At 34.1% G+C, this 27,661-nt stretch overlaps 1 protein-coding gene across 1 annotated transcript in view; it reads left to right on the top strand.

Annotated features, from left to right (window-relative positions):
* Sgcz (sarcoglycan zeta) overlaps positions 1–27,661 on the top strand; it is a 1,053,795-nt gene that overhangs the window by 949,930 nt on the left and 76,204 nt on the right. Inside the window, exon 4 of the mRNA XM_028872379.2 lies at positions 428–515. Within this exon, the coding sequence (XP_028728212.1) occupies positions 428–515 (88 nt within the window). The remainder of the gene's footprint in view (positions 1–427; positions 516–27,661) is intronic.

Genomic DNA, 27,661 nt, shown 5'->3' with positions numbered 1-27,661 from the left:
AATCAGTCAGTACTCATGGTGATCAGAGGATGAAGTTTTGAGGAAATTTTATTTAATAATGAAGTCTGAAAATTACTTAGAGGAAATTTTTCCTTGGTATTTGGATGGATTATCTGTGCCAACAAGTTTATATATACCATTAGGAAAGAGATGTAGGGGCTTTTGTACCCGTGCTTAAGAGCCATGAGGAGAATTGAAAATGCTGCCATTGGATGGTTATTGCCTGGATATAAACCTGAAAGCAAGCGTTCTGTTCTACTATAAAACTATTTTGATACACTATCTTTGTACCCAGTTCAAGCAAATGTTAAAACAACAGCCTACTGTTTATAAAGAAAATTGAGATAACATACACAGCAGGATTTCATGTGTTCTGACTACAGTTATATTTTTGTTTGATTTATTTTGTTTTATGCATGTTTCCTAGGACAGTCCATTGGTCTTACAGTCTGACAGGAATGTAACAGTGAATGCAAGAAACCACATGGGGCAGCTCACTGGACAGCTGACAGTCGGTGAGTGTTTGGAGGTAAAGTCTGTTCATTCTGTCTTATTCCATTTTAGATTCTGCGGTCAAGTTGAAATACATGAAGCCATGTTCCTTCTCTAATTCATCACTCCTAAATTTCAAAAATGTCGTGATTTTCCCTGAAATATTTTCATAGTATATATCAAAATAGATTTAGAAAGCACATGAGGTAGCATGACATCATATGTCTGTGCATATGTTGGTATTTCCAGTTTCTGACAGAGCTTTTTGTTAAGATTACATACAAAGGATTTAATATATGAAAGACAAATTAAAGAAAAAAAAGTACCACTTCTGTTTGTTTGTTTCTTTTGTTTTCTGACAAAGCTTTGTTTTCTGAAATAGGGTGTCACATAGACTAGACTTGCCTCAAACTGGCTATGTAGGTGAGGATGACCTTGAGCTCTTGATCATCTGGACTACAACTCCCAGATGCTCTTTTTACACTCTAAGCAGTGCTTGGGATTCTACCAAAGGCTTCCTGCATGCTAGGCCAACACTCTACCAACTATGAAACATCCTCAGTCCTAAATGGTTTTACTTGTATTATCAAATAAATGTTAATTTATCTATTGACATTTTATCAAAATAGCATGTATAATTATTTCACTCAGTATTTATATGGAAAAAGATAAATCAAAACTCATTGTAACTGCAAATTATACATATTTGTTATGTATGTAATGCTAAATATTTTGATAGGATATACGGCTGTGATAAAATTACATGGTACTGCCATTGATTGATTCATGTTTATATTACTATTATCTGCATTTCTATATTTACCTACATCATCTATAATATGTGTGATGTACAAACAGTGGGAGAGGGTCAATTTTTAAGCTTGAGAAATAAATTATCCTATTTTAGTGAGGAATTAATGTTTTCAACATTCCTAATTGAATTTTAGAAATAAAATAATCACTTATAATAAGACATTTATAAATAGGAATGTTAGTTGTGTCTACCTCCTATGTATAAATATAAGATTTTTGATAAATTATAGGTTTTAATGAAGAAAAACAGTTAATTTTTCAGTAAATATCTACTAATTGTCATAACTACATATTTTGTGATAAATTAAAATGTTACTTTTGAAAGGGGGTTTAAAATAAATTGACTAAAATTTACAGGAATAAAATATTTCTATGCATGCATAAATGTGCCAGAATCCTCAAGCTCTCAAAGTTAACCTCAATGACAACTTGTGATTGTTTCAAAATAGTATAAGATGGCCTGAACATCCAGGCCTAAGCTGAGAATATTTTTCAAGTCAAAGTTTACTCATAGTTAAAAACACTTATTAGAACAGAATTTTCTATTCCATTCATTTCAACATAGCTGAAGTGGTTCTTAGTGCACCTGTCAACAGATAAATTAAAAACACACAGACCATATTGCAAAATCTACTGTCATATAATAGTTACATAATTCCTGCCTGTAGCATGAAGCAGCTGTTTGATTACAGGGTGGGTAGACAAATGCCATCTGTATGCAATTGCATGCTTTTATGCATGGAATATAAAGAATGAATTTTCTTGCATTTTAGCCATTCTTGCAAAATCTTTCAATGTAATATTAATATTATTCAAATGAGAGAAAAGAAAAAAAGAGAATGAAGGAAAAGTTGTTTAATTATAATGAACAATCAAATAGCCAGTTATTTCTGTGGTTAGAAATACATTTAAACTAAGAAAACTTAAACTACAAATTGGTAATTTAGTCACAGTGTTGTTGCCTCCCCTACTTTTTTTTTGTAACTGTCAATAAACAAAGAACAAAAGCACATTAACTATAGAGTGGGTAATAATATATTAAATGATCCTGTATATCCAGGTGTTGTGGGACAACCTTTTAATGCCAGCACCTGAATGATTGAGGTAGGCAAATATCTGTTAGCTTGAGACCACCCCTGTCTACATAGTGAATTCCAGAAAAGCCAGGACTACACAGTGAGAAATTGTCTTAACTACAAACATTATTAGAAGTCAAACTGTATCTAGATATCTACCATTTCAGTGGGTTTTAAGAATACAACTTATCTCTATTGGAGATCAAGGTTTTATTTTCTTTTCTAAAATAGTTATGACACTTGGAATAATGCTAGAAAAATGGGAGTGTATTTAAATGGGAAGATGTAGCTATATGTCAAATGTGTATGTTGGTGGTAGTGATTGTAATTATGATGACATTTGTTACAATGCATTGCTATTTTGTGAACAATTCCATGATGACTTTCCATCACATTTTCTTCCTGATGGTAGTTAAATGAGGTACATTATGACTGTTACCATGTGTCTATGTAGACATCACAGATAAACTACACACAATGTATTAAAATTTGAATCTTGGAAATATAATGTTCCTTTCTACAGATGTTAAAGATGAGTACATTCTCACAATATAGTCACTCAAGTTTCATTTTAAAAAACAAATTATGATGACATAGATATCCTTTTAAATCCTCTTTTCATCCTTTTCATCTTCCATTCAGTTTTTGTTTGTGAGCATGGCATTAATTGTAGTTCTTAGGAATTACACTGCTTATTAATTTAAAATATCTTACTTCTAATCAGCACATGGTTATGGACTAGAATTTCAGTTATTCTGTAAATAACCTAACTGTTATTACCTAACTATGTATCGATTTCTAATGAAAATGCACAGTACATTCCAGCAGACAGTGACTATTTTTTTCCAGATTTCTATTTCGATAATGTATTGGAAAAGCAAAGAAAGATGTCTCCCTAATTCATAGTTATTTGTTCCATTATGCCCTTCAAAATGCTGCTTAACGGCTATGAACAAACCAAATGCCTATCTACCTTGAGTCCTGTCTTACTTCTTCATTATAAGCCAATTTTCCTTTTTACTCTGCATAAAAAAGAGACCTGTAATTTAATCGAGAAATATGACATGTGTGGTTTGTTAATGCTAATATTAACTATTTTTCTGCCTTTGAACTGGAAGCCAAATTATTCCCCTTTCAATAAGTGCATAGAAAATACTATATACATATATTTGAATGTATGTGTGTATTCATATGTACATATACTTTAAGTTTACTCAATCTAAATATTTTTAGACATTGGGAAAAAAACCTAATTTGAATAATTTTTGTGTGAACTTATAAAGATCCATAGTTTATGTTAAAATAGGCTATTTAATATCAAAATTTGCCTACCAAAACTAAAATTCTAATTTTTCATGACCATTCTAGCTTTGAAAGAGATAACCATGAACCCAAGTTTCTTCTACCAGATTGCACTTCTTAGAATAAATCTGAAAGAAATGAATGAGATTGTTGTTGAGAAGGTTAAAGAAAGTACAACAGACCATGAGGTCAGACTCCTTGAAGAAAAAGCAAGATCTTTCATAAGCAAGTTTCAAAATCACTTCCAAGATCAACATTTCCTATTATTTGATCTATAATTATGTTTGTTTGTAAAACATTAATTTCTGTATAAGAAGAAAATGGTGTGTGGTTTGAAGTATGATGTGATCATATGTGTTGGGAGCCTGATGACATTGTTCATGATTTCCTTTCAAATAATATTGTAATCAGACATTTCCTGTCCCTTTGTCCCAACCCCCTGTTCCCAAGTAACTGACACAGAGGCTTAATATTACTTATAAATGCTTGGTTGATAACTCAGGCTTATTATTATCTAACTCTTACACTTAAATTAGCCCATAGTTATTATCTATGTTTAGCCACAAGCCTTAGTACCTTTTCGCAGTGCAACATTTTCATCTTGCTTCTCTGAATTTGCCAAATGCTCTGACTCTACCCCTCCTCTTTCCAGAATTCTTCTAGTCTGGCTCTCATGTTCAATCTCTTCCTGCCCAGCTATAGGCCAATCAGCTCTTTATTAGCAAATGAGAGTAATACATATTCATTGTGTAGAAAAGGATTGTTCCACAGCATTTCCCCTTTTTGTATAATTAAAAAGGAAGATTTTAACCTTGTTATAGTACAACTATATGCAAGAAAAATAGTTATTAAGTAAGAATTATAGTAACAATATCCAATCCATTTGCATTTGTCAAAATTAGAGAAAGTAACTATCTGTTTTATCTTGATGAGTCTAAAGTTTTGTATCTAATTTATTTTCTGTTATAACTAAGGAAAACTATAATTATAACTTTTTAGTCTTAAATTCCATCAAAGACTCAGAAGAGTGAAATATTACCTAATGTCAGGGACATCAGTTGGCCTAAGCAGTCACTCAATGTTCCTTTGTAACATTGGGGCATCCAACTGTGGCCTATAGGCTTAGCTATCATATCTGTCAGACTTTCCTGTGAAGCAGGGAATTTTGAAGGACTGTCCTACCTTGTCTTAGCAAAGTTTGGTATTCACCTTTCTTGCATCCTGCTGGTCCATTTTGGACGATAACAGTCAGCAATCAAGGCAAAGGCAGTTTCTTTGCCCGTATTACTAGCTTTTACCATAAAGAACACAAACTCTACATGGAGTTACTTCAATGCCCATCATCCTCCTGGAAGTAATCAGTGCTGCCAAAAGCAGATGTGTCTCACTGTTAAGAAAAGTCTAAGTTCTTAAAAGATTTTAAATACCATGTTCTGTACATCTTTGAAGTGTTTGAAATATGTGAAATATAACCCTGTATGACTTTGAAAACCTAACTAACATGACTATAAGTTTACTATTATAGATGACTATTAATCTGTATTTCTTAATTATATATTACATTTAAATGAGCTGTATAATATCCTAAATAAGAGTAGAAATATACATACAGAATAACAAAATTAATGTTAAATTTTTATCAATAAACCAAAATCTACACTAATATAAAGTATGTGAGATTAATATTTATTTTTTGGATTAAAGTAGATTCAATAATATACCCTTTTATCCTATCATTTCTATATCCCTCTTTTTTTCTTTTCAAAACAAGTTCCCTGAATCTAATCTCCTTTGTTTAGTTTTTTTCCTGATGGTTACCCATAAGAACTTGTAACCACCTCCCACCCCTAAAGATGACAAACATTCATAATTTATTTTTGGAAATGTCGGCACAGTTCTCTAGACTACATCCTGTTGATTGGGGGCACTAGTAATCTTTGGGGGACTCTGAGAAAATTTAGGATTATGGTCAAGCCCTGACTGGAGTATTCTGTGAGGCTGGATCATCTCAACCAGCAGCCTTGAAGCTGTTCTTGATGCAGAACTTAGAGGAAATTGCAACAGAGGCATTCTGAAACATTGGATCACCTGGGCAATCCATTCCCATTGGAGATTTTTTAGGGATATTCCTCCATCAAACCTTATTTTTCTTAACCCAGAATGAATCCAGAGGCTCTCATTTTCTGTGGAAATAAGAGCAGAACCTCTTTCCCAAAGTAACATATCTTTTGACTTAAAGTTTGAACTCAAAATGTTTTAAAAATATATAGGTTGGTTTATTCTAGCAGCTTTCATAAACAAAAGTCTCTAGCAGTTATCATTTATCATAAAGTCAAAAAAATTAAAGACAACACAGTAACATTCAGTATCCAGACTCTGTGTATTTTCCATTTTTATGTGGCTTGTTATATTTTTTTATTACTCTATTACTTTTTAAGGACTTTATTTTAGAACTGTATTTTCAATCTAAGATTGAATACATCTTTTTTCTTTGTCTCCCAAGCCTACACTTATTTTTTTAAACACTGTGACTCATTTAGAGGCTCTTTTTGTCTGAATATGTCATTACTGTGCATCTGTAACCTTTTCTGCCTACATGAGTAAAACAAAAACTATATAACTTTGATCAGGGCATGCTGCTGCTGGCTCTTCCCCATCGATTCCTTGAGTTTAATCTCATGGTGGAGGCAAGCATACTGCACCTCTGGAAGTTGTGTTTACCACCCCAACTTTGAGAAGTTTCTAGGTCTATGTTGCCACTGAGTAGCATGCCTGCCTGCTCATAAACAACATGTAAGTGTTTGGTAGCAGGGCTAAAAGAGCAGCCTGTTTTTGCTGCTAGCATTGAGACATGAATCAATCTCTCTCTCTCTCTCTCTCTCTCTCTCTCTCTCTCTCTCTCTCTCTCTCTCTCTCTCATATAGATATGAAATTTGTAACTGATGGTTCACAAAAGATATACAGATACATATATAGTTGTAACAATAATTAATGAAGAAAAGAATCCATGAATTTAAAAGAGCGAGAAGAGATTATAGAGATGAAAAGGAAGAGACAATTATAATTTCAAAAACAAAAGAAAAATTGAATGTCATATATTCTGAAACATCTTTAAGAGAATTATCCTTGATTTCTGTAATTCCATTCTTATCTTTAACATAATAGATTTAATTACATTTAGACTTACTTTAAAGACAGAGACTTTAATTTCAGCCATTTGGTTTCTGTCTAATAAATCTTATATAACTAAATGGAGGCATCAAATTTAATATTTCATTTTTATAGCATAAAATATTTCATATTATACTTACGCTATCAAAATATTTCCACAAAGCAGTCTCCATTTCTTTTCAAAGGCTATGATAGAGAAGTAACTGAAAAGAAATCAAAGTTAGCTTACTGTTTCAGGGAAGTTGAGAAACAGTGATTCTGAAGCAGCTGGTCATGTCTCACCTACATATAGGAAACAGCAATGAATGCATTTATATTAGTTCTCAGGTTGACCTGTCTGCTCTAGATAATCCAGGATCTCCTGCCTAGGGAATGGTGACAACTTAATAAATATAACCCTGGTCATTTCTCATAGATGTGACCAAAGGTCCATCACAGCGGATTCTTCCAAGTGGAAAATTAAAACTAACAATCACATAGCCAGAGGCTGAAGCTAATCTTATTTTTCACTTTCATCTGACTTTATCCAGTCTACACATGAAGGTTACAGATAGGAAAATAACTGAGAAGTTTAGCAAAGAAAAATCCTATTAGAATGTCATGGCAGTCAGCTCCTGCAGCAGAGTTGATTCTGGCTGATTCAGAGGACTAAAGATACATTGCTTTGTCTGTCCAGGCAGACTTAAGAGGGGACCAAACTCAGAAGACAGAAATAATAACTCACCAGGTATAGTGGTTCAAGATATTAGTTCTGGCTATTACAAATAATGCTGCTATGAACATAGCTGAGCATGTGTCCTTGTGGTATGATTTAGCATTCCTTGGGAATATGCCCAAGAGTGGTATAGCTGGGTCTTTGGGGAGATTGTTTCCCAAGTTTCTAAGAAAGTGCCATATTGATTTCCAAAGTGGCTATACAAGCTTGCATTTCCACCAACAGTGGAGGAGAGTTCCCCTAGCTCCACATCCTCTCCAGCATAAAGTGTCTTCAGTGTTTTTGATCTTAGCCATTCTGACAGGTGTAAGGTGATATCTCATAGTCATTTCGATTTGCATTTCTCAGATGATTAGGGATGTTGAGCAATTCTTTAAATGTCTTTCAGCCATTTGAACTTCCTCTGTTGAGAATTCTGTTTAGCTTTATAGCCCATTTCTTAATTGGAGTGTTGGCCATTTTGATGTCTAATTTCTTGAGTTCTTTATATATTCTGGATATCAGACCTCTGTCAGATGTGGGGTTGGTGAAGATATTTTCCCATTCTGTAGGCTGTCGCTTTGTCCTGTTGACCATGTCCTTTGCTCTACAAAAGCTTCCCAGTTTCAAGAGGTCCCATTGATTGTTTGTTTCTCTCAGTGTCGGTGATACTGGTGTTATATTTAGGATGTGATCTCCTGTGCCAATGCATTCAAGACTACTTCCTACTTTCTCTTCTATCAGGTTCAGAGTAACTGGATTTATGTTGAGGTCTTTGATCCACTTGGAATTAATCCATGGCTGATATGTAAAATTAAATAAATTATAAAATAAATTTTAAAAAAGATATAAGTTTATGAAAACTGTAAAATGTGTATAGATATGTAGATTTTTCACTAATCATATTACAAGTAAATTCATATGATTTGTACTATACATCAAGATGCTACATAGAGTAATTTCTAGTTTTAAAGGAGTTTAACAATTAATTATATTTAGTCAGCTAAATTCTCTTCATGTGACTCCTAGATGCTAGAGGAACATCTCTTGGCATCCATGCTCATAATGCACATGTACACCTCCAATAGCAGTTGCAGAAAATAAAATAGGAAGTTTGCCTGAAGGTTTTAGAATGTTCCTGGGAATGTAGTATTGTTATGTATATGTTAGTAATTGAAACTCTCAATAGGTCTACACATAAATAATTATGAACACTTGGCCAAACTTCTGGGCATTCCTGATGGAAAAAAATAACTCTATTTTGCTAGACTGTCTTTTGTCTACTTTCTACTACCTTTAAAGTAAAAACTTAATTTTTACCTTTAGTGTCAGAAATTGTTTGATGAACCTTCTGATAGTTTACATTCCTCAATATTTAGTAGCCCTAACAAAAAAATGACATCTTTTTCATGCATCATAGGTTCTTATTTTCATACATGCCTCATTTTTAAATTAAGAATGTAAAGGAAAGGTAACTAAGTCGGCATCCTAGATATTCTATTTTTCTTCAATTCTTGGCACTTAAAAAAGATTTTAATTGACATTTAATTCACAGAATAATTCAACGAGTCCAATTAACTTTTTGTGTGTTGCTACTGAACGTCAGCATGTTTTGTGCCTAGATGAATGAGAAAAATGTAGATGAGAGTTTTATAATAAATATTTAAATACCCATAAAGTGACATGTAATCTTGTGTTAAAGCAATTACCATGAACACCTGGGAATCATTTAATTGACTGCAGATGGTGTAGGACAGATACAAAGTAAAAGGTTACATATTACTCTCACATAGTAAATTTATGGTTTTTGTCATTGGCTTATTTTGCATATGACTTAGATATATTGTAATGGTCTTGGACAACTTAATAGGGATGAATATTTTCTGTGAAATAAGCTATGGAATCTGAAAAAATAGACCAAAAATGAAGAGAAATATATTCAGGTTTAATGTTACCTGTTAATTTTAAATGATTAATGAGTTGTTGATTTTGATCATTATTAATTGTTTAATTAACTCATTAATATTAGTTAAGTTGATATGAATTGGTTTAATATTAATTAATCATTCTGGAAAAGATGTAAGTGGAAACAGATGCCTATTATATTCAAGAGCAAGATGATAGGCTTAGAAATTAGGATGCTTATTTTAAGTGACTTGAGGAAAAGACATTGACATTCAAGTTTTGAAAAGTTTCAAAGAGAATCCTGAACCATTACATGAACACTCAGAAATTCTTATGTAATTTGAAACTTTATCTGTATTTTGGAAACCATTTTATTATTTTAAAAGAGAAAAAATAGGCTTCCCAAGTATCTGTTAAATTTTCACTTAAAAAGAAAATAAAAGCACAGAATCAGGGAATATTGTATATTATTTTCTGCCACAGTTGGACATACTCAATTTGGGAGACCACTTTTCAAGCCGTGCATCCGGTCTTCCAGGATCCCAAGGCACTTCTTTGAGATCTGTCACTTCAGGTCTACTAACCTATCTCTACTTAGGAGTGCTCAGCTTGGTAAGATTGTCCCAGAAGGCACTGACCTCTACTCCTCATGGGCATCAGTGAACAATCTAAGAAAATAGTCCATCATCAAATGTCAGCAGATGATCATTCTTTCCCTGATTAAAAAAAAAGCCTGAAATTACCCTCTTGTTAGATAGAACATAACCTTTAATGTATAGTCTGTGGTAATTTGCCATTCTCAAAGGAGTAAACTGATTATTTGGGAATAAGGGCAGATAGATCAAGTGATAAATGATGCTTCTTTAAGAACTCATCACATAAATTGCACATTACTCCAAATTACCAGTAACTATGGATCTTAGTGCTCTGACATATGTGTAAAAAGAAATAGCTAGGCTAAAGTAGAAATACTGAGGCACAGTATAGTGCTAGAAGACATGTCTAACAAGGACACAGTCCTAGGCTTGATCCTGGCAGCAACAACAACAACAACAAAAAAAACAGAATTAAAATTAATTTGAATAAATACAGTCTAACTAATTATTTCTAAATTGACAATGTTGAAGAAATCACTGGCTAGACAGAAAACCATTTTCTTAACTCTGTAACAATAGAATATGTTTTATTTAAAAGATAATTCTAACTCACTATCTTAAATTTTGAGAAGATTTGTACTGAAATCCATATTGAAGAATCACAAATCTTTATAAGGAAGAAAAAATAGAGAAAGAGAAGCAAGTTTCCTATTGTGAATCCTATATTAGATTTAATACTAGGCCTAGATAAACGGCAACTAGAATTGAAGAGTCTGAAGCTTATTCACTAGGCCTATCTTTGTTTTCAATAAATCTAAATTTGTGGACCTAGATTTTTAGGAGCATTTGTGTTTTATACATTATTCACTAATTTAATATACTTTTTTTTGCATTGTAGAATATTATTTTAAGATGTACTACATTGGTTTATGCTGTGGAACATAATGATGCAAAGATGTGTTGCATTTTCTTATGTTGCATTAGTTTAACTCTGTGAAGCTATGATTCTTTGTCTGTCTAAAACACCTGATGATCTAATAAAGAACTGAAAGGCCAATACCAAGAAAGGATAGTGGGACTGGCAGGCAGAGAGAACATATAGAAGGAGAAATCTGAGAATAAAAAAGAAGTAGCCAGAGAAGGATGATTTCTCCAGGGGCCAGCTATCCAGCTACATAACAAGTCACAAAGTAAGAAACAAAGAAAAGTGTACAGGAATTGAAAAGGAAATGCCCAGGGGCAAAGGGTACATGAGATAATTTAAGTTAAGGAAAACTGGCAAGAAACAAAACAAGCTAAGGCCAGACATTTATAATTAAGTATAAGCCTACTTGTGTGTTTTATTTTTGAGCTGGGTGGCAGGCCCCATAAAAGAAAAAACACCAACAACAGTTTTGTGTGCTTTACTTAATAGAAAAGTTGTTTGGAAATTCAGTTAATGGGGAACAAAGTTCACAAATGTATGGTTGTAGGACACATACACACACATTTGTAAGTGTATGTATACATATGTGCATATATATGAATGTATATACATATGTATATTTCTATGTTGTATGTATATGTATATATGTGTATGTATATATACATATATAGCTAAATAACTTTTGGGAGGATATCCTGAATATTGTTTCACTAGATAGCACTATTAATTGCCAATCATAGGAAAGAGAAGGATAAACCTTGGGGAGTGAGTGCTACTTAGGTTGGTGTAGCTCTATTAGCTATTGTAGCTGTAATGTAACTCTTCATTCTTAATTTTGTTTAATTGTTTTTAGTTTCTGCATAAGTATGTATGTTTTGTGAATGTATGCCACATGAATGGGTGCCTGAGAAGACTAAAGAAGGATTAGAAGCTCCTCCAGCGGGAGGTACATGGAGTTGTGTGCTCCCAGGCATGGGTGCTAAGAACTCAGATTGGATATGCAAGAGCAACAAGTACTCTTAACCACTGAGTCATCTTTTTAGTCCTCTGTGCTTGCTTTTATGGGTAGTTTTGGAGAATTGCCAAGTCAGAGACTATGTATCAGAAGAATAAGGTATATTTGGAAGAGAAAAAAAATCAGAGGAATTTGAGGAGAAAATGGAACTTCTCTCTCCTTTTATTTTCCTCTTTATAATACATAGTTTGCACTAATGAAGCATTATAAAGTTTTCTTCAAAATTCTCTAAGATTTCAGTTTTGTCTTCATTTGTGTGATGTGTGTATTGCTAGGAATCAAACCCAGGACCTTGCTCCTTGAGGGAAGTGTTTCATCACTGACATACAACCCCATCACTTACCAGCTGCTCCTTCTTCTTCTCCTTCTCCTCCTCCTCCTTCTCCTCCTTCTTCTACTTCTTCTTTTCTTCTCTTCCTCCTCCTTCATTCTCTTTCTGTGATTAAAGTTCTTAGCTAACCCAGACTGACCTTAGACTTGATTTCCTCCCACCTCAGCTGTGATTACAAGTGTGCTGAAATTGCCCACCTGCATTACCTCATCAAGTGAATATGTAGGGTTTAGTTAAAATATCTAAATAGGCCTTAATTCCATTGCAAAATTTACTGCAATATTATCTCTAGATGTTTGGCTGTGTTTTTTTTTTTAATTTTACAATACTATTCAGTTCTAAAAATAGCCACAGATTCCCTTGTTCTCCCTCTTCCTGCCCCCCTCCCCTTCCCTCCAGCCCACCCCCCATTCCCACCACCTCCAGATCAAGGCCACCCCCGAGGACTGAGATCGACCTGATAGACTCAGTCCAGGCAGGTCCAGTCCCTTCCTTCCAGATTGTTGGCTGTGTGTTTTAATGAAGTGAAGAATATCTTACTCTGATTCCAGATGTTTGCTTTTGATCACGATCCAATAACCTTATGAGGAAAGAAATTTTGGGCCATTCATTCATGGATTATTTGGTTCTTTCTGTTTTTATTACTAGTATGCTTTGTAAATGTTTACAAATCCATTGGTATAATAATGTATAATCAGTATTCTGCCTTCTTTTATCCCACCACAAAGCAACTGAAGCATATTAATTAATCATAATTTGCCATGGTCGCACTCATCCTGAGATCACAACACTTGGAAAGTGGAGGTGAACAAACCATCTTTATTTATATAGTGGATTTAAGGCCATCCTGTCCCCACAAAAAAAGACAAATAAATAAAAAAATGAAACATGCTTTTTCTCTTGTGCTATTAATAAAAAACAATTCCCAATAGCAGAGCATGGTGGTAGTTCTAAAAGGTCATTCTTCTCATTCCATAATTGCTATGATGTAATTCCCTATGTTTCTCATTATCAGGTTCATTGCACACCTGGTAAGTGAACTCATTTTAACATGTTTCAGCATCCTAATAATACTAGAATAATTTAGATCATTTTACCTGGGGAATAAAGCCTTCAGTAATTTATACTAAAAAATTAACCATAAATATTTACAGAGTAAATCTTTGAGATATCATAATCACAGTAATCACAAAAATAAAACTTATTGAAAATTCTAGCCATCAAATGGACATAAAGCTTTGGAAACCTTTGTAATGGCACTCTGAAAAACATTTGCCTGATTACTGTGCATTGAAATATGTGACCCAGAAATTCTATTCCTAGAATTTTTCACAGGCTAAACAAAAATTTGTGTTCATACATCAAAGACTAAATAAGTATTTTCATCAAATCTGTGTAAAACTGCCCAAATTCTTAATCACCTAAAATGTTCAAATACTCCTTAGATGAATGCATAGTCACTCTGTGGTAGACTAACACAGTAGAGTTTGTATGCCACAATTGGTAGCAATGGCAAATGATAGGAAACAAACAGAAGACCTATCTATATTACATTGAATGTAACAAACCATTTGATAATTTGTACCATGGCTTTTGTTTCTTTTGAGGAGGCAAACTATCACATTTATACCAGGCTAGCTTGAGCTCACTAGATTCTCCTGCATTAGCCTCTCAAGTGATGGAACTACAGGCCAGATTCACCATGCCAGACTTGTGGTTACATTATATGATTTTCCCTGAAGGAAATGAGAATGGGGCATCAGTCATCTTCTGAAAATTGTTACTGGTGGAAGCTGAGATGGTCTTAGAAGAGCTACTAAAATGTCTACCCGTGTTCAAAAGTCCTTTTAAGAATTAGAGAAAGAATTCATGGATGAGACTAAATATGAACTTGGGAAGAAGTTGTATTAAGGGATAAAAAAAAAAATTCAAGAGAGAATTCAGGTTTTTAAAGTGTCAGTTGAGGCACCTAGGGCTTAGACTTCAATGAAATGGAAGATTGTACATGACTTAAGCTATGAAAATTATAGGAAATTCCAAGGATGGAATATGTTGGCCTTTTCATAAAATACAATTCACTCCTCTTTTTTCTTATATAGATATATTGGAAGTGTCATGACAATTTTACAAGGCTAAAGATATAAAGTTACCATTGTAATGAAACAAAACGCAGTTAGTGATCATTCTGTTCAGGCTTTTTGGTTCCAAATGGTTGCGTGTTGGGTAGGATTTTTTTTTCCTCCATTTGGCCTTCTGCAATGATGCCCTGTGGTTGATCAGCATGGGAGTTCTTCATAATCTACTTCTCCATCCCCCAAATCCATGAACAGTTGAGTTACTTTAGTATTTATGTCCTACTCTTTTCTAGGTCATTTTTTTTTTTTTTGGTTTTTTTTTTTTTTTGAGACAGTAGTTTTTGTGCCTGTCCTGAATCTTGTTCTGTAGACCAGGCTGGCCTCAAATTCACAGAGATCCACCTAGCTCTGCCTCCCGAGTGCTGGGATTAAAGGTCATGTTTTAATGATAATTTTTAAAAATTTTTCATGACTGTACTATTTTATTTATTTTACTTCAACTCACTAAGAACAACTTTTTAAAATCAGTTTTACATGCCTGAGTACACTTCTTTCTTAGATAGCATAACACATGCAACATCAGTTTATTGGCAGTGTAGGTCCTTATAGCTTTTATTTAAATAAAAAAACGTAACTCATTGAAGGCAACTTTAGTTTAATTTCCTTTAGCTTTCAGTCTTAACATTTATTTAAAATTTAGTTTGAAGCAGTTATCAGTTCACATCTTCTTCACTAAAGATTGCCTCATTTGTTTTTGACATCTATCTCTTTAGTCTAATGTCTGACATGATCTTCCAACATGTCACATGTGTGTGGAAAACCCCCAAATAAAGCCTTCACGGTTTCCTCTGCATTCTTCAAATGAATAAATTAAGAAATCAGCTGTTTATTGACCAGGTCTCAGTTTGAATCTCCATCTTGTTGCTTTAAAAATCTGCCATATAGCTTGTTTTTGATTCAAGTTCTAATGTTCAAAGATGGCGGTGCTAATGTTTTATCTAGTACTGTTTATTTGTAGAAGTTTGGGGTTTCTTAATTAGTGGAAGTAATCAGCTTTCCTTCAAAACGTCACCTCTTCTTTCTGCTTCTCACTCATAATCAGCTCACATTTAGAACAGTCTAAAAGTCTTTTGTGAAAAATAAAAATAAAAATAAAAGTCTTTTGTGGATCTTTTTAGTTTGCTGAATTTGCATACTTTTTTAAACACATGAAAAGAGAAAGTATATACCATATTCATCTTTTGAAATCACTTTGATAATAAAAAGAAGATAAATATCATTAATATGTAGCTACTGATCATTCTGACCTTGGTATTTCCATTTTACTTAGTACATATATATTCACAATTTATTTTTTCTATTGGAAAAAAATTGTGGTGCTTCATAATTAGGAGCTTCAGTTGTAGATCAGGGGAGTGGATGTAGTCTGGAGTCCCTAGATCTGCGTTGACCTCTGGGTCCCTAGATCAACCTGGCCTCCAGTACATTTACAGGAGCTGAGGTCCTTAGATCCAGCCTGTGCTTTGGTAAAGTTGAAGTAAGTTTCTGAAGTTGTAGGCCTAGATATGGAGCCCAGGGAAGTGGTGCTGTCTGGGGTTCCTAGACCCTACCTGGGCTCTGGAAAAGACAAAGAATGCCACGATATCAGGCCCAGGGGCAGGGGTGGTGCTGTCTGGGGTTGTTGGGCAGGCATAAATGGGTTTAGTGGGCCAGTCTTCCCTGGGGTCTCTAGGACTAATATTGCTTCCAGTGATAACAAAAAGAGATAAATATCATTAATAGGTAGCTACTGAAATTAAGTACATTTTATTGAAAAAAATTATGAAGCTTCATAATAAGGAGCACAAAAGGAAACCATATTTTAAGTAAATGGAAGGGATGCACAAGGACTGGATTAGTGTCAAATGTGGTCCTTCCTGAGAACATATACATACAGGTTACAATGCATGGGCTGAGAAGGTTATATTTATGTGTTTAGGAATATTTGTACAATATATGTGTATGCATATACACACACACACACACATATATATATAGGGATTTATGTATATAAAATTATGTAACAACAATTTATTTAGAGCCACAAGTTTGTGAGAGAGCAAGAGATGCATAGGAGAGGTTAGAGGGAGAAAAGGGACGGGAGTGATGACATAATTATACTATAATTTCAAAAAGTAAGAAAAATTATTATGAATGGTCATAGTGTCAGTAGATAAGCATAGAAAAATAATGAATATCAATGCCTTTGAAAAATAAGTGTCTTTAAGTGGACAGTTTATCAGATTGAGAGAGATGCTAGTGAGTGTGACTAAGGAGAAGTAGCTTTGAGCTAGTTAAGTTTTAAGAAAAGAATATCAAATGACAGTAGATGTAATTTAATAATAACCATAATTTTCAATATGCTTTCCAGAATTTTCTGATCCTCTCTTTGCTATGTACTTTCCCTCTTGGCCATCTTATAATTTTTATGGTAGGTTATTAAGTGCACCTTCCTGTAAGATTATTAGAGGGTCTGAATTTCCATGATTATTTTTTCTCTGTAGCTGACACAATGAAAGTACTAATATAAAGAATAGTTATGCTATCCTGACAGGCCATTCATAGACATAATCAGGAACCATGAGGGTATAGAACATACACTTACTGATGGCCTTGTCTGCCAATGAAAGGTCATGGAATTTACAATCCTAAATTTTAAATATTTTTCTGATTCACCATTCCTGTATCCCTCTAGCCTTTAGTGCTGGGGCATTGCTTACATTTCTCACATGGACTTCATACCTAATATGCCCCAACTGACACTCGGATCTGCTCACGAGGAAAATACCAGAACTTATTAAAATATTAAAACTGATCATTCTGACCTTGGTATTTCCATTTTACTTAGTACATATATATTCTGGCTATATTAATAATCAGCTATTTATTTTCACATGAAAAGTCATTTACAAATGGAATAATTGGGTTGTATTTAAAGGGTCTGTTTGTTCCATAACATAGCATTTTCAGGGTAAGTCCAAAAAGGTGGGACAATGTTTAGTTTGAAATTTTCTTTTAAATTTTGAGTGGCAAAGTAGTCTCAAGAATATGTTTTTGATGTAAATTAGAAAGAGACTAGTGAATGGATGTAGTCAGAGGGTGACTAGCACATGATGATATACATAACCATAGCTTTAGACTCTGTTCCTTGGAAATTTTATAGAAATGCTGTGGACATGAAAGGTATAAGCAGTGCTTTTGGGTGTCACATGCAAGTAACTGAGCAAGATGAGATTGAAGGATAGGAGAAGAATGAAATGACCTTCTATCCTGAAAATTATCCTTCAGCTGACCCTACAAGGAAGCTCTCATAAATACATTTCAGGGAATTGAACGATTAGTTCACACCAGCCCAGAAGGCAAAAAAGAAAAATATGCATCAGAGAATAGATTCTGGATTTTAGCTGCATAAGCCAAAACCTCATGCTACCATTCATAAACCATAGAATTTGTCTTAGTTTAATAGACTTTCTGTGTCTCAACTCTCTGACTATAAATGATATGGCACTCTCTCTGACTTTAAGGGTATTTTGATGACTTGGTGAGTTTATAAAGAAGTTCTTAGCACATCTAAGTGCTACAGAAGGGCTAGTTGATATCATTTATATGATAGTTGTTTCTCAATGGTAAAGTAGCAAAAGATAGTTTTGTTTTCATTATTGTCTGAATTTATACTGCATATTGTGGATGATCAACTCACATAACATTTAATTTTAGCATCATAGGTTTATTAAGGGTTATAATGATTTATCAGCATCAGCGGGTGCTTCTCTGGGTCATGACTTGTGAGAGATTGCTGCAGGGTGTTAAGCACAATTAAATTACCTATAGCATCTGGCCCTGTAACAAGTCACTGACAGGACATTAAGGTTTGGTATTTATTCTCTTTTAGTTTTCTGACAAGCCAATGGTTCATTAATTCTGATAAAAATATATTATTCTGGATGTGACTGATTTAGATGAACATAAAAATGAATAGTAAATTTAATGTCTCTATCAATTGAATTATCTCACATGAATATTTATTAAACATCTAAAAAGCAATTTGAATTCTGTGATACATATCTTTATTATAATTATCACCTTTTCCTCATGTTAACCATCAGATATAAAGCAACTCTAATTATGATAAATCTAAATAAAAATAATCAAGAAAATGTCACCTGTACATACCAAATTTACAGACACAAAAGTTGGTATAAGGTTAGTATAGATGTGGACAGCTTGAGGCTAATAAAAGAGTATAAAAAACCTGGAAAGACATCATGTATCTATAAAATTTCAATATAAAAAGCAAGATGCCTTTTCCTATTACTAAGAGAATGCCCTTTTAAATGAATACAAATGATACTCTTAGAATCAAAGTTTACTTCTTTACAGACAGACATTGTATACATGTTGAGTCTGTAACAGAAGTTATACTGTAAAATGAATGCTTTAAGTACCAAACAACAAACTTTGGAAGTGAAGAATAATGATTTGTTTGGTCTCCTGTGAAGACAGACTTGAAGAACGCATGCTCTGTTTCAGGAGCTGCAGAATGGAGACTTACTAGTGATTTATATGCACAAAAGTTAAAATGACCACAAAAATTTAAAATTTTCCCATAAGGAAAAGTGGGTCCATACTTTATCAACCTAACCATCGTCTAAAGGGCCACTATCACACTCAACATTATCAAAACTCATTGAGACCCATAAAACCTCTCAAAATCTCTATAATGTCCTGAGAAATAAATCAAGCAATGCATATAAGGGGATTTGATATTTAGTAAGTAAACACGTTAATCCATCTCACTTCTACTGAATTACTTGCTAGACTCTTCAAATGTCTTTATTTACTTACCAAAATACGCGTTTGATGCTGACTTCTAGTGGAAAATGTGCGGAGAATGGAAATACCAAGCAGGATGTAAACAGTGAGGACCTCTAGTGATCATGACTAGCGACACTCAACATTCAAACAACTGTCATTTTATATCCAAGTGTCCATACCAGGTAGTTAAAGAAGTTGATAACTTATATATTGTTTTACAACATATGAATTCCTAGTTCAGAATGTGGAATTAGAGAAAACCTCTGAATTTTTCTTTATTTTTCTCTCCCTCCTTCCATTCTCCCATCATCCCCCAGTCATGCACACCTGATACTTTATGCTTCCATCCCCTGATTTTTATGCGCACCAACAGCACATACACATAGGACCTGATTATTGACTTGCCCTACACTTTGATGGCTTCACATTTCTCTTCTTTGACTTTTATTTCTTCACAGTTCTAGCCTCTCTATCTTGAGTACCTTCTCATCTCACAGGGTCTCATGTAGCCTGTGCTAGCCATGAACGCAACCATTCCAATACTAGCATCATAGGCACATTTAACCAAAACCTAGCCAGTGCCCATTACTATTATGTCAGAAACTTAATGTCGAAGGCTCGTGAATGTATCCCTCACATCACTACAGTATGACAGCAGCTGCACCAAATGACTCACAAGGTGTGAGCATCTACACTCCCTTTCTTAACTTCCCACAGATCTAGGTGGCAGATATGACAATGGTTTCCCAACCCCTTAACTATTTAATGTACTGTTACAAATGTGTATAGAGTAAGAGCATCTTAGAGATTTGATACAAAGCAAACTCAGTTCCAATTTCAATATTCAGAATAAGGTACAAAACATGATCAAGTCTCCAAGTCAGATTTGTGATCGCTGTCTCTGTTTCTACTCTCAGATGGAAACCCACTTCAGATTTTCTAAGATTATATAAAGAATTCACACATTTCACATCATTTTGTGTCATCTGCTTTTGTAACCTGAAAGACCACTCTCAAGGCTACAACCAGGGTTGAAAAAAAAAGCCACAGCATAGTGAAACTTAACTTGGGGCTTTACTATCTAAGAAGTAGACTCACAGACACGATCAATCTAAGGGTAATTTTCTTTTATTCTTCCTCAGCTCTAATTCTTCTTTACAGCTCTAATTCCTTCTAAGTTCTAATTCTTTCTAGTATAGTTCTCCTCTCTTCTCTACAGCTATATATATATATGCAGGAAGCTTTTTTCAATAAAAAGAAGAGTTACAAATCTACCTCTCAAGGTCATAGTACATTCCTTGAGTAAATGATAAGGGGCAGAGCCATTTACCATGGCAACAGAAGGTTTCAATGTTTCTGGTGTAAGACTGTGACCAGAGGCTGGGGGCACAGTGCCTGGTGAGACAAGATGCAGAGAGATCTACAGAGAGCCAGATCCCTATCAGCCAGACTTAGCAAGAATTGACATGATTTTTCAGGTCGCTTTGTATTAATAACCTAGATTAGACATCTGCAACTCTGACGTTGTGTATATATCTAAAGTGTTTAGCTTAAGATCTGTTTACAGAACCATTAAGTCTAGTTTGAACTTGCTCTGAGGTAAAAATGAGCTAATTGTATGTAGTCTATCTTAGATGGGGAGAAATTATTGTTTTCTTGTGTTAGTCTGAGTAAAAGCAACAAAGCAGGAATTTAAATGTCTTATAGTCCTCATAGGACAATAGATCTAGTTATGAAGTATATCATAATAGATATTCTCTGCACCAAATTATACAGCTTAATGAGAAGTTATCCTCCTGATATTTTATGTGTATATGCGCCCATAAGTTTGAGATGCAATCATGAGATTACATATACATATAATATGAAATCAGTATTGGGGAGACACCACAGTGGCTTTTGCACATGTGAAATTACAGACAGGAGCAACCATTTCTAGAGTCAGTGGTCTCACAAGCCTTGCCTGAGCTAGATTCTACTCCATCAGAGAATCATTCTTCTGGTGGTTTGACATCTGAATTATCAATTGCTATAAGCAGTATTTGCATCAAAGCCTGAAATAGCTTGTGACACTCTGCAATAATTATGTGTACAACACCTTACTTCTTCTTTGCATATAATATTCCTTTCATAACCATGTAATAGTCCATCCACCAATTCCCCAATGATTGTTCAGTTAAGTTCTATGTGGTGTTTTCTTGAAAGTATAAAAATATTATTAAGCCTTTTATAGGGTCTTATATATATTATTGAGAAATTTCTAAAAAGAAGTACAATTCTATACGTTAATTTAGGGAAAAGCTTTCATTCTATAATTCTTAGTCTGTTAATCATGGGTCATAGAGTGTCCCCACTGAACAGGTCATTTCTTGTTTATTTCAGCAATTTTAGTCTTCAGCAAAGAGACTTGAAAATATTTCAATAGTTTTATTCCTTGAGACACTTTCTAAAAATTTGTACAATTTGAATTTTCTCTGCTAATTGTTACAAGCAAAAGAGGAAATCACTTTGTATTAAAACCATGATCAGAATATATACTAAAATAATTTTCAATAAAAATATCCACTTATGCATTTCAAAAAATTGACTATTATTTTGAACATATAGTTTGCAAATGAAATTATTCTACTAAAGGAGATAAAATCCATTTCTTCCTTCCTGTTTTGTAGAATTTCTTTTTCTTACATGGACTATCCCCTCTTTCTTAGACAATAAGATATAAGCTATCTTTCCAACACCTACTCATATCCTTTTATGACTTTAGTTCATCTATCTTTACCACAGAGGTTTAATTTAACATGGATTGAGTATTGCTTTGTTGAAGTTTTCATTTGATTTTTAATGCTGTGCCTTCTGATTGTGGTTACCTTGTTTTTCTCTTTTTATCTTCTCATGAGAACCAAACCATTCGTTTTAGGATTCTATCTTGATTTATTTAGAGTATATTTTAATATAGTGTTATATATGTTTTTCTTAGGGGTTGTTATATATTATCATATGTGTATTACATATTTATATAGGAATACATAAATATATAGAATATTCATTACACATTTGTTGAAATATACATATGTAAATGTACATATATACATATACATGCATATATATAACAAAGATTTTAATATTATTATAATTCAAGTACAAATTTGAAAATATGCTTCCATGTAGGACCTCTTAAAGTACTCATTAATAAATTTTAATCAACTTTATTTCATTTGAAAGTATTGAGCCATAATCTAGTTATAAGTAATTTTCAAACATGAAGAAATATGTCTCATATGATATCCTCTGCTTTAGTGCACATGTCTCCCTTCATCTTTACTGTTCTTCTTCTCTTCATTCTCCCACAAGTACATGCTACCTGCTTCAAGAGCTTCTTTACAGTTATTCTTTATGGCTAGACTTAAAGGTAACATATTCCTATGTTTTGCCTTATTTGAGAGCACTCTTTTCCTGCTGTTTCCTGAAAGATGACCTAACCACGTGTAGAATCTGATATTTTCACTTCATTTTTTTTAAGCCACTTCAGTCTGGACTCCATGTTTTTAGATGACAAATTGACTTGTAGGGGAGCAGGTGTTGCCTGATGGCTAATACATTCCTTCTGTTTAGTTGATTTCAGTGTTTATTTTTTTTTCGCTTATCTTGACCAGAAGTTTAATTTTTCAAGTGTCATATTTCTTTGGATTTACTCAATTTTAGCTTATTGAATATCTGTTTTATGACTTTCTCCAATATGAGGGATATTTCATCTATTATTTGTTTGAAAATCTTTCTATCCTCACTCTTTTTCTCTTTATGAATCTGATACAAATGCTAGGTTTTTTCCATTGTTGCCACATCACTGAGAGTCAGGTCTCATTACTCAAATTACCATTTCTCTTGTTCTGATTAATTCTATCAACATAGTTATTCATTGCTTTTTTTCTTACTGAAAATAGATTATTTTCTCATACAATATATCCTGATTAAAACTCCCCTCCCTCTACTCCAAATGTTATCTTGTTGGATTTTTCCTTTGATGAGTTTAGAGTGTTCTTCCCCGTCTCTTTTGGTTAGTTTTGATTTGAAGTCTACATTGTTAGATATTAAAATGGCTACAACAGCTTGTTTTTTAGGTCCATTTGCTTGAAATAATTTTATGGCAACCTATTGCTCTCAGGAACATCTATCCTTGATGTTGACATGTGTATCTTATATGAAGAAGAACAGATTCTGGCTTCATATCCATTCTGCCAATGAGAGACATCAGTGACCAAAGATTGTTGATTCCTGTTATTTTGTTTTTGTTGTTGTTGGTGGTGGTGTAGTCGTGTGTGTGTGTGTGTGTGTGTGTGTGTGTGTGTGTGTGTGTGTGTGTTCTTTCTTTTGGTTTTAATGGTGTAAAGGATATAGTTAAACTCCTTAGATTGGAATTTCCCTTCTAGCACCTCTTGTAGGGCTAGATTTGTAGATGGATATTGTTTACATTTGTCCTTTTTGTGGAATATTTTATTTTCTCCATCTATGGTGATTGAAAGGCTTCCTAGGTATTGTAGTCTGGACTGGCATTTGTGGTCTCTTAGAGTCTACAGCACATCCATCAAAGCCCTTCTGTCTCCATTGAGAAGTCAGGTGTAATTCCAGTAAGTCTGCTACTTTGTCTTTCTCCCTTGTGGCTTTTAATATTCTTTATTCATTTTGTATGTTTTGTATTTTGATTATTATGTGGTAAGAGGACTTTCTTTTCTCATCCAATCTATTTGTTCTCCTTTATACTTCTCATATCTTTGTAGGCATCTCCTTCTTTAGGTTTTCTTTATTATTTCTATTTTTATTTTCAAGAAGTGAACAATGTTATTTGTTTACTTCAACTGATTTTTGTGTTATCTTGATTTTTCTTTAAGGCATTTATTCATTTCCTCCTATGGTTTGTTTTTCCTGGATTTCTATAAGAGATTTATTCATTTCCTCTTTAAAGGACAACTATTGTTTTCATGTAGTTGGTTTTAAGGTCTTTTTCTTGTTCAGGAATATTCAGGACCTGCTCTGGGACATCTGTCTTGATTGTTACTGATTGTGTACTTACATTGGTGTCTAGGCATCTGGGTTTGGGATGATTTATAGATCTAGGGGCTGATTTGGGGGGGGGGTTGTCTTTTTTGGTCGGGTGGTTTGTTCCTTGATTTCTTTTTCCTTGCTCTGTTTTTGGAGAGTGTAATGGCTGTGTTTCCTGTTTTACTGAACTGCTAGGCTGGTGTGTTCACAGGGAGTCTGGGATCCAGGGAGAGGGAGTTTAGGAGTGAATGGTCTGTGGGACCCACAGGCAATGTGGGCAGAAGAGAAGGGAGGCTGTCCTGGTGTTTTGCTGTAGCTCTAGGTATGAGACTGATGGGTTGAGTCTTGCTGGTTGAATAGATGGAGCAGAGAAGTCTATTAGCATATTTTGAAATTCACTGATTCTATCTTCTGTCATCTTTATTAAACAATACAGCGAGATTTTACTATTTTTTTTCCATTCTCTTTAGTTCAATTCTGACAGTTTCATTTTCCTCAATAATCACTATTACTTTACCTGGATTTTCTTTTAATTGACTCTACCAGGGACTATGGGCTCCAGCCCTCGATAGTCCCCTCCCAGGGTATGCATAGATTTTACAACCAGTTGAGAATTAATCTTTGATAAAAAGAAATGAATCTATGTACATGAAACTCCTTGGTCCATATACTTTATTATTGTGTCAGTTACAAGCTTATATTCTGCTCTTATATTTAGCTCCTTTCTTGCCTAATTTCTCTATACACTTATCTGCGGTCCTCTCTGGGTTCTATCTTAATTCCTTCATCTTAGTTCTGCCCCTTCTAGGTTCTCTCTCATCCATCTAGTTCTTTCCCATATCATCTCCTCTCCCATCTCCTTTTCTCTCATCTTGTTCTTCGCCATCTGGCTCTTCCTCATCTCCCGTCTCATTCCTCTAGTCCTCTCTTTTAGCCCTTCGATCTAGTTCTTCCCCACCTCAGTTTGTTCCTCTCAAGTTCTTACACATCTAGTTCTTCCATTCTCTTTTCTGTTATCTATCCTCTGTTCTCCATGTTCTATCTAAGTCTCCCCAGAATCCAGTTACATCAAGCCCCTGGTCGAGCAAGGTCACCAGGCTTGAATTCTACAGGGTCAAAAAGGCAGGTAGAATTTTTCCTCAGGCAGTGACCACCAGGCTTTCTTTAACAATCCAAAATGAGAGCAGTAAAAGAGAAGGTCAACTGAGTACTAATGACCAGTTAGCATATCACTGTTAGTCCTTGAAAGTGGCTAAAGGAGATATCTGATTCCAGAGAAAGCTTTTCCTGAGGCTGTTCTCTAAATTCTTGGAATGTGTATGTCCAGAGAGTGATCAGTCCACACTCTTAGCCCTTCTTAGGGAAAAGTCAATTGGGAAAACTATGAAGGCACACATGATATTCATAACAGAATACAGCTAGTATAAACAAGCCAAATAACACCAAAAGCTCCTTGGAATTTGGCTTCCTCTGGAGGAATTCCCTGATCCCTCCAGGTAGTGACTTTGCCATAACCAGCTGAGTTCTTATGATATATTCCTGTGGCCTGCAGCATAACTCTATTCCAGAGAATTTGTATTACCTGTTGAAGTAATTTTATTATGGCAGCATTGATTGGCCTTGAATCTGATGTATCTTAATATTGGTCGCAGTTAACTATTTGCTCATTCATGTTACCATCTTCTCCACTCTTGGCATGATGAATGATTTTTAGCTATATTCTTGACTTTGGTGTGCCTTTCTGCTGCTTTGAGGAGGAAGAACTATCCGGACTTGGCTGTGTTTTGCTGTTTTGTCAGATATGATAAAGATTACCTCCTGCTAAAGGAATGAGACCTGGAACACAATATTCAAGAAGTAAGAATAAATAACACAGAAATATCTTGAATAACTATTCATCATTATCTCAGGGTGATTTTGGTTATTAAAGGGGCCCTGATTTGTCCTTTCCAGGACTGAGATCTAGAACTTATTGAAGAATCTCACTTGATGGCAGATAAGTCATCATACATCACTCTGCTCATACTTTCTACATGCTTTCATTCTCTTGATCTTACAAAAAAAAAGCTATCTTCTAGATAGGTGCTTAGAAACTCTATTAACAAGACATCTTACTCAAATCCATTTGCTGTCAGCCATCTGAGAAAGGTGATGAAAAACATGGCTGGCTCCTGGTCAGTACAGAGCCAAACAACAAGAGAAATTGAAGGGGCTGTAAGACTCTTGTATGAAGAAGTCATTCCCACTGTAGGAGACAAACACCAAGAACTTTCTCCCACTGGAGTAGAACACTACATTACAAATAAAGCTGCATTTATCATTTCATGCTCCTGCAACAACCTCTATTGACAAAATACAGCATCATGCCAGCTGCCTGTCAAGAGTCAAAGCAGAAGTCTGGTCTCCCTTTCACAGGACTAGCAAAAGTCATACATTTGGAACTAGGAGACTACAAATGGAAACCCATGTACTCTCTTTGGGAACAAGATTCTCTCAAGGATATTTTGTTGCTATTGATGGTAATAGCAAATGGAATTGAGTTTCTTTCTAAATTTCTAAAACAACAGATAATGTCAAACACAACAAGGATGATGCTGGACTATATTGGAAAATGATCAAGAGAGAAAAAACATTTACTAGTTATTGCAAAGACTCAGGTGTAATGCATGACTTATCCTAGTTGCATTCTATAACTGGGACAAGAGAGCAAGTATTTGAGATAAATTAGAATTTAGAAAAATAGAATGGATACATTACATAGTGATATTCTAAGAAGCATGTCAAAAATAGAATGATTAAAAGTCACTATGGATTAGTGTAGATGACTTGGGGACATAGTGAAAAAACTGTAAAACAGTGTTGATAATTGTAAAAAATCAGGTCAAGTATCAGAAGCACTTTGAATGATTTTATTAGAACTTGAGGACATAGCAGCCATTTAAGAGAAAAGAGGGAAGGATATATTTACTCAGATAAAAATTAATGTTTTCTTTCTTGTAAGTTTTCATGAGATGGGATAAGCCACTTATAATTTATTACATCATACTATTTTTATGAATGTGTGAAATTCATAAAAGTATCAGTACTGACATCCTTCCTACTTATTTACTCAGTGACTACATAATTGTTTATAGCCATTACAGAGCTTTCTATTATGTGTATCACATAAACATAAATCATAAGTTTGTTGATAAAAATGAGGTTCTTATTGGATATAAATGCATTTTATTTTTTCACTTTTGTATTCTAAACATTTTTTCTTTTATTATAGATTCATCAAAAGCATTTTATAAATGTTCAAACAACATTCTATTGTTTGGTTATTCAATTAATTATCAACCACTTTGTGCATGGTGAGAAAAACACTGTTAACCT

This window comes from Peromyscus leucopus, chromosome 17, assembly GCF_004664715.2.
Source record: "Peromyscus leucopus breed LL Stock chromosome 17, UCI_PerLeu_2.1, whole genome shotgun sequence".
Lineage (NCBI taxonomy): Eukaryota > Metazoa > Chordata > Mammalia > Rodentia > Cricetidae > Peromyscus > Peromyscus leucopus.
This window is presented reverse-complemented; position numbering and strand designations above follow the sequence as displayed.